At 31.8% G+C, this 9,393-nt stretch overlaps 1 protein-coding gene across 1 annotated transcript; it reads right to left on the bottom strand.

The window, feature by feature from the left end:
- Positions 1–4,748: 4,748 nt before the first annotated feature.
- Positions 4,749–6,179, bottom strand: LOC104891568 (putative clathrin assembly protein At4g40080). Its single transcript, XM_010677275.4, has one exon. The coding sequence runs from the start codon at positions 5,939–5,941 to the stop codon at positions 4,967–4,969; it is 975 nt and encodes a 324-aa protein (XP_010675577.3). The 5' UTR covers positions 5,942–6,179; the 3' UTR covers positions 4,749–4,966.
- Between the last annotated feature and the right edge of the window lie 3,214 nt (positions 6,180–9,393).

Below are 9,393 nucleotides of genomic sequence, written 5' to 3'. Positions count from 1 at the left end.
TTAAATTCGAAACATAAAAAAATTCAGAAAAATAACAAAAAATCAAAAACTTCCACCAAAAATGCAATGAAACTAACAAGGAAAAGAAAAGTAAACAAAGTAAAAAACAACAATACAAAACAAGAAAAAAAAATCAGAGATCCAGAAAAATTACAGAATACGAGAATTACACCATAATGAACAAACAAAAATGAGATAATTACAATGAACAAACAAAAATGAAATAAGCACAATGAACAAACAAATTGAAACAATGAACAAACAAATCTGAAACAATCACTACAAGTCTACAACACTAACCTAAAAAAAGAATTGAATTAAAAAAACCATATGTTTGCTGAATTAAAAAAATCATATGAGAATTGAATAAAAAAAAGTCGGCAGCGATAAAAAAGAGTTTGGACTTGGAGTTCCGGCGATGAAGCGAAGGCGACGACGATGGAGGGTTGAAGACGAAAAGAGAACGACGACGAGCAACGATAGAGGGCTGACGACGATGCTTTGCGAGCAGATGAAAGGTGTTGAGCCGCTGACGACGATGCTTTGTGAGCAGATGAAAAAGGCGATGAGCCGCCGCCGACTTGCGAGCAGATGAACGACCGACGAAAAGAGCACGACAACTAAGGCCTACTTGCTGTCGACGGGAAAAGAACGGCGACGAAGGCCTACTAGCTGTCGACGAAAAGAGAACAGCGACGAGGGCATTGCTGTCGACGAAGAGAGATCCGGCCGAGGTTCGCGGAAGAGAGATCCGTCGAGGTTGAGAGGAAGAGAGAGGTTGTGAGGAGAAGAGAGAGAGAGGATGAGAGGAAAAAGAAACGGCGTGTAGGTTTTGTGATAGAAGTGAGAAAGAAAAGCCCTAACTCATGACATGTAGGTTTTATATTTTTTTTAAAAATAAATTTAATGATATTGCTGCGGTTTCTGATAAGAACCGCAACAATATATTAAAGTTTTATTTTTTAATATTATTTTATCATATTGCTGCGGTTTTTGATAAAAATCGCAGCAATATATCCGGTCAAATAGTCAACCTTCTTTCAAAAAAAATTCTGTTAATACTATATTGCTGCGATTTTAGGCCAAAACCGCAACAATATGTTAATTTTATATTTTTCCTTTCTTTTTACGTGATATATTGCTGCGTAATATCACCGCAGCAATAAACATTTATTCTACTAGTGTTAAGAATAGGCACAGAGGTATTACCGTCATTCACGATTATTGATCCATTGCCTTGATGATCAACACTTCGATGAAACGACTGGAGGCATTCATTAAAGTTGTACGTCTCATCTCAGATTGTTGTTAAAAATGCTGAATAGACGATGTAGGCGTAAGAATTTCTCCAATTCCAAGCCCAAAATCTAACGTTTCCGCTCCTAATAATTCATCTATAGATCGAATCCTCAAAGCTTAGGAATCCGATGATGAACTCTGAGCTTTCTCCTTATGCTTACCAGAATTTCCAATTTGAGCTTTCCCTGTTGCCTTCTTTGCTACGGCGAGGGCGTACAATAGCTACCAGAATTTCCAATTTGAGCTTTCCCTACGGACTTCTTTGCTATGGCAACAACGTACAATAGCTATCATGCACCGACAGAAACATGGAGAGAGTTCTCAAGTTTTTGCTTTGGGAATCATACCATTTTATAATGAGTGTATTATCTTTTTCACAAATAATGAGTATATTTAGTTACTATAGAACATTGTCATTGTGCTCCAAAATCTAGGCCCTATAGTTCAAGTTCCTCTTACAAGACAAACTCTATGCTCAAATAATCATAAAGTTAGATTTCCACCTAATTATTTACTTATTTCAGATAAATTATATCTGCATCAAAAGTCTTACAATTTTTTTTAAGTATTTTAGTACGCGTTTTTTAGTTGCCCTCTTGTTCAAGAATAATAGACTTCATCTCGTTGTCAACTTTACTACACGTCAGAATTAGAAATTAGTAACTACTACCAAGTTCCTAGTACCCACTGGCCACTACCCACCATGCATGTAATAACTTTAGAGTATCATGTAGAAATATAATTCCTTGCTAGTTGCTCGTCCCTCCTAATTTTTTATATTATTAGATAATACCCAGAGGGAAGAAGAGAATTCATTGTTATATGTTACTTTCCATGGGAAACTTCCTAGCTCATTTGCCTCTCATAAATTTCCAACTGAACTTAAAAAAAATACCTAACACTGATGGGAAGATCATGTCATACCTACATTATTTAAACGAATTAGAGGATAATTAGGTTGAGTCAAACATAACTATAGTATTCAGGCTCCTACAGAAAAATCGAATAACGTAAAATTAATATAGTTTACTTATTTAAGTGAAGTCATATGATCTTGAGATAAAAGAGATGATAAATCTCTTGAAGCTTAATTAGAGAAAAATACGATTCTCTACTACTCTAGTGATACATCAAATATTAGAAAACTATATATTGCATGTATAATAATACTTGCAATAATTAGGCATACAAAGATTCATTTATATTTGTTTTTAACTAAAAATACCATTAAATAAACTCTTAGTTATTTATGGGTACAAATTGAATACTCTTAAATAAACTCTTAATTATTGAGATTTAGGTGTTGTTTGGTTGGAAGCTATTTCCTTTGGAAATACAAATTCCTAGGAAATACATTATGGGTGTTGTGTTTGGTTGGAGGGAAATGAGAGAAGCATAGGAAATACAAATTCCAAGGGAAATAGAATTTCCCATGAAACATGGGAAATCACTCACCAAGCCCCCCCTTGATGAGTAATTTCCTAGGAAATGCAATTTCTTATGGCGTCAACCAAACAATTTTGTCTAATTCCTAGGAAATTAATAAGGGAAAGAATTTCCCATGAAATGTAAATTCCCATTGGAAATTACTTCCCATGTGAACCAAACGAGCCCTTAAAGTGTTATCAAAGGAATATAAGCTTGACTAAAAATTACTACTAGGATAAAACTACATGACTGCAATTAAAGAAGCAATACATACTTATAGATTATCAAGCATCCTGATATTTATCCAAATGATCTTGTTTCTTTACCACTTTGTCTACAGTTACAACTTACAAACTATGGCTTAGAAATAATACCAAACATGTAATTTAATGCCCTAAATCATGTTATTACTAGCCTTATACGCACGCAATGCGTGTGTTAATTTCTAAACTTGTTATTCTATTATATACTCATTATTACACTTAATATGTGAAAGATTAATAGTTAGATGAATTAATATATATATTAATTCGGTAATGTAAAAAACTAAGAAAGGTTGTGAGTGATATTAATATTGATTTTTTGTGAATGAATTTTATACAAAAAGAATAGACATAATGAATTGGTTTGACTTAATTAAAGAGTATCAAATGTATTGAGTATTTCAGACATTTCAGGTAGACGTCATGTATCATTATTTTTTTGATTGAAATATTGATGTATATACCATTTTTAAGTTGTTTAGAATATCAAATTAAAATGAGAAAATTATTTTCTTTTGTAATTTGTTTTCATTCTATTAAATCATTAAGGGTAATTTAGTATTTGAAGGACATGATCATCTTCCTCCCCCTTTTCTTATATAATAGAAATAATGACGACATTAGCATCGGTCTCCAAATTTACATTATTGATAGATGAAATTGATCTCATTGAGCAAAGAAAACAACCAACAAAAGGCGTATAATGGAACATTGACAAGTTCAACAACTAAGGATAACTTTTACTAGTTACTTTTTTGAGGTAAGATAAAGGAGGCTTACTTATTGATTGAGGAAGAGACAAAGGAGATTCCTTGAACGAGTTGCATAGGTTTGATGCCTAGACCACAAGAATATATACAAGGTGGGAAAATGATATATGTACTCCACGATCTCAAACTCATAACTTATTAATATTAATAAATTATTGTGATAACTTTGCTAATTATAGGAAGAGTAAATTTATCATGAGCAAACTTGGCTATCTATTTTCTAGAAAGAAAAAAGATAAATTTTATTCCAAATAAAAGGGATGACTTTTCTATTACAAATTTGGCTGTTCAAATAAGGATGAATTATAATATAATAAGGTGAGTAAACCAAAAGGCTATCTCCTTCATTTGTCAAAAAAAAATATCTCTTTTTTTTTTTGAAAAAAAAAAACAGCTAATTTTGATCATAATAAATTTTCTCTATATAATTAACAAAGTAATTCTATATTTTTTTTCTTCAAAAATGCTAGAATTTATAATACATTATTTATTTCACTCATGAAAATCATTAGTTTATTACATATGCTAAGAATGTCTTAACAACTCAAAGAGCTCAACAACAGTTTATTTTCAGCATTCAACAATTACTCCATGCGTTTTTTTATTGAACATGTATTCCGCATTAGAAATTTTAATATATTGCTCCTATTTTGAATCTTTCCATAAATAATACTCATATAATTTATGAATTAAATTTCTCATTATTTTTATGTTGCAATAAATGAGTTCATACTATTTAGTCGTCATTGTTTACCTTTCAACCCATCGTCTAACATGGAGTAATTCAAAGAGCAATAAATGTGTTCATACTAGTTTGCAGTTACTTTACTCTTCTATCCCCTCAAACGTTTTGTATCATTGGTTGTCCAACTTTAGAATAACTCACAAAGGTAAAATCTTTATTTTTAGTTAATTTTTTTTAAAAAAAATTGTGGAATCTTGCCCATTTTTTGACTTGTATTGGTTTCTTCCTCGATTCCAAATAGTGGCAATAAAAGAAAATGGATGGGAGTATTATTGTATTATTTCTATACATTTGTCTCGATATTCTTATTTCCTATAATTCAACAAAAAAAGAAATCCGATACACTTTGTACAACTAAAAAATGAAAATATTCAGAATGTACAATACCAAAAATTAACTTGATCTCAAAAAAACAAAAAAGTTACATCAAGAATTTTGCAAACTCACACTTCTCAAGATTATTAACCAACGGAAGCAACCAACGGATTCCAGTCAACATCCAACCATCTTTTGGCACGTGGCGCCGGCACAACGGCCAAAGATCTTGACTCACTAACTCGTTTGTCCTCCACCCGAGTCGACTCAGTTGGATGAAAAACAACCAACTTCATATTCTCTCTCTTCACCTTAACTTCCTCAACATCTTTCCTCACTTCCTCAATCAATTCCCAAACTCCATCATTTTTCTTCTTATTCAAGAACATTAAAAACATTCTTTCTTTACAATTCTCAATTCTTTTTAAATCACCCAACAAATTCCCCAACAATTCATCACTTAAATCTTGAATAAACCTCTTCCCAAATTGATTAATCTTGGTATTAATCTCTCTCATAATCATCCTATAATCTTCTCCAACCAACTTTATTACTTCATAAATCAAGCTTATCTTTTGATAATGCAAAGATTGAGGGGCCCCACAAATGACTTCCAACATACCCACCAAAGAACTCAATCTCTCTCCTCTGTTTTTCCTTGTAAGAGCAAGGCTATAATCCAGTACATCGGCATACCACCGTACCCAATTAGACAACTCACACGTGTCACGATCAGAGGGGTCCTGGAAACTTGATAGGTTAAAGAGGGGCCCAGTTGAGTAAGATGATATATTCTCCTTAAGAGCAGGGGATCCATAAGTGATGACGTGGTGGAGCGTGAGAAGACACTTGAGTGCCACGTAGACGTTGTGGGTCCCATGAACACGTTGGAGTAGCGCGTGTACTAATGGTCCGGCGGAGGGACGGTGGTTGTGAGCTAAGGCTAAGACAGCGTCGTAAGGTGGTGGGTCAGATGGGTGGTTGTGGGTGGTGGCGCGTAGGACGGCGACGTGGAAGGAGGTGGTGGGTTTTGATGAGGATAATAGAAAGATTGCTTTGAGAATTGAGACTTTGTCTTTGAGGATTCCTACTATGTTTTTCATTTTTTCTGGTCTTCCCATTGTGAAAGAAAACAGAGTATGAGAGAGAAAATGTGAATGAGAGAAAGAGAGGGAGAAACAGTTATTTTTGTGTATTTATAACGGCTTTCTAATTTTGGTGTTACATTGGAGAATATTTAAAAGATTTTGTGAATTGTGATAATGTTATGCTTGGTCTAAAGAAATGAACGCGGTATACGTGTGTAAAGAATTCTAAGGCTAAAATGTGGGGAAAACTTTGAAAATTATTATTAATGTGTTTACTTTTGTTGAATGATTAATATGGAAAATAAAAATAGATAAATTAAGGGGTTGTTGATTTGTTATATTGATGATTAAATAATCAGGAAAAAGGTTCTAGACAAGAAGTCGACGGTGCTTGTATTCGGGTTTTTGATGCAGTGGCAAGTGAGAGTGTTGATTGCACTTGTTCCCATAAAGAAAATTGTGGGCCTGTTCTGGTAGACGTAGACAACAGTAATATAGCCGTTTCAATATCATTCCCTTTCTTTTTTATCCCCTCATATAAATAAATTAAGGAGTAGCTTTTATCCTTTTGTTCCCCAAGAGAAGATAGGGGTTTTTAACCTTGTCTTTTTTTTCAAATATGTAATAAGATGAATTTTATCTGGACTGTCCTTGTATATGGTCACTTACCTAGAAATCCAACAAGTCCCAAACTCCCCTCCTCCAACTTCCAACCTTTCAATAATATTGAAATTTTGCTTTCACCAAGATTGAACCTTAGTCTCCCATATGGGAGATAGAAAATCATATCATAACATTGGTTTTTGTCTTTGTCTTGGTACAGGGAAAACATATGGGTGATGTTAGTATTTTCTAAATATTTCATAATTACACCAGGTATTTTTATGATTTAAATAAAATGCATATAATATCTTTAATACTCATTCTGTTTCTTTTTATTCTTCCTATTTCGACTTTTACGTTTGTCAATGCACGTCTTTGACCTTAAATATCTTTCATTGTGTGTTAATAAAAATATGAATAATGATCCAATATTAATAAAGTACTCGTTGAGACGAATCAAACAAGACTTCACATGATTATATTTTTTTTATCATATGTTGAAAATAATTTAGAAGATTGCCTCTCATTGTGAATAGTGTCAAGATTCTAAACAGAAAGATTAAAAAAAAACTAATAGAGTAATTAATAGAGTCAAGATTCTATTAATAATTAAAGTCAAGTCAACTTAATTATTTTTAAACAATTCCTAATTAACTGAATTAAAGCTAATTAAACCATAAATAATCTTAATTAATTATATCAAAAATAAAAATAAAACCTTAATCACATTAAAATTAGAAATAATTATTGAAAAGCAAAAGAAAATAAAAAAGCACCCTCCCCTCGAAAAATCCTACCACCCATTTGAACCAGAGCCCGCCCAATTCCATCTCCTTCTTCGTGGGAAAATTGCAGATTTGCAGAGAAAGGGTTAATGTGAAGAAAAGTCATGGTAAAAACAACAGTTGCTATAACTGTTAGTTTGTAGGTCATCCCAATTTCGATTCTTGTCAATATCATTGTCCAAATTCTTACATGGTAATTCAATCTTTGCTCTGGTTTTCCCAATAGCAAGGAAGCTCATCCATGGACACAAAAAATGAAGCTTCATTTGGTGACGCAAGCTTGGACACCCAACAGTGTGATTCATTTACTTTTGCAGATAAGAAGCTAACTAAAAAGTAGTTACAAATCTAGAGTTACATTTTTTTTAAGGAACACTTTCAACAATAATTATACTTAGCGGAGCTTACATTCTTGATTATAGTACAAAAAAATAACTATATATTTATGATATGAAACATGAAAAAAGATGAAATATTATCAACTAATACAAATGTGAAATATAAAATGATTAATTAAGAACGAAACAACACGATCACAATAATAAGTATTTGTATTTTTGGTGATATTGAGCTCTGACAAGAATTTTGTTTTGAAGTAATGTATAAAAATTCTCCCATAAAATTTGCACTTTTAGTTTATAAAATGTACATATAAAATTTGTAAATATATAATATTAATCCTTCACACTTTAATACACTTTTCATTGTATATCATATAAATATAACATAAAACAAAGAATGACTAATGAAAATATAACATAAAACAAAGAATGACTAATGAAAATATAACATAAAACAAAGGGAGCGAACAAAAAAAAAAGGACAAATGAATATATAACATTAGGCAAAGGGAGGGAAAAAGGAAAAGGAATATTAAGTAAATAAAACTTACCATGATCGAGGAGTGGAACCGTGACCCAACGTACAAAATACTCACCTTGCACACACACTTTGTCACTGGGCTAATCTGGTATCTCTGTCAAAGATACGCGTGTTTTATATTTGTAACTATTTTTTAGTTTCCAGCATCTCCTATTTTTCTCCCGAATCCGCGTGGGTTCAGTTGAACCCACTGAACCCACGCTGGATCTGCCACTGCCTAAAACGTACAGGAGGAAGAGAGAGGGGGGGGGGGGGGGTTTTGAGAGAATCGGGGTAAAGAAAAGAAAGAAGTAGAAATGAAAGGGTTAAATTAGCTCTCTAAAGCTAACGAAAATTTAACACCGTTAGTCATTAATGGTATTTCATACATTTTATTTAAATCATAGGGATACTTGTTGCATTTTTGAAATTATAGGGGTGCCCTATGAATTTTAAAATTCCACAAAGATATCATGTGAAAAAGAACCATTTTCTAAAACAGGGGAGAACTCTGAAAAAACAATTAAGAAAAAATATTTGAGGAAAAAATGATATATTATTTGCTTGTGTTGTGATTTTAAGTTTGATATTTTGATGAAAATACATTTTATGCTACAATATGAATGTATGTAACAAAGAACGCTATCAAGGTTGGATGTCAGTGAAAGCTCAACGAATTGAAGATATGGAAGCTTAGGTCTCGTTATACTAATTTCATGTGTATGCAATGCAATTAACGTATTGGAACTTTGTGCTAAATTAGAAATATAAAATTAAGATGATTAACTATTTTCTTAGAGTAAAGAAAATAGGTAATTATATTATTTTCATGTTTCTATATTTAAAGAATATAAAAGGGGAGTATAATTTCGAAAATAAGCTTTGAAAGGAAAATAGTTTTTATAATAAAGATTTTCGGATAAAGAGTGAAAAAAACTAATTTAACGAAAACGTTTCTTTATAAATATTTTTGAAAACAGAGAGAGTTTAAAACAAACTGTATTTTAAATAAAATTTTGTGATTAAGTTTTTCGGAAATATTGGTTTATGAAATCTAATTTTTAGTTGGCAAAAGATAATGAGGAGTCCTTATATTTTAAAGAAAGCAAAAATCAGTTTTTAATTTAAAAAAAGATAATCTTTGATTTTGAAAAAGAAAAGATTTGTATCCCTTAATTTTATAAATAAAATTATCCAAGAAGATAACCATATCCTTGAGAATAATTCTTATTCAAT

This window comes from Beta vulgaris, chromosome 1 (assembly GCF_026745355.1).
Source record: "Beta vulgaris subsp. vulgaris cultivar EL10 chromosome 1, EL10.2, whole genome shotgun sequence".
NCBI classification, from domain to species: domain Eukaryota; kingdom Viridiplantae; phylum Streptophyta; class Magnoliopsida; order Caryophyllales; family Amaranthaceae; genus Beta; species Beta vulgaris.
This window is presented reverse-complemented; position numbering and strand designations above follow the sequence as displayed.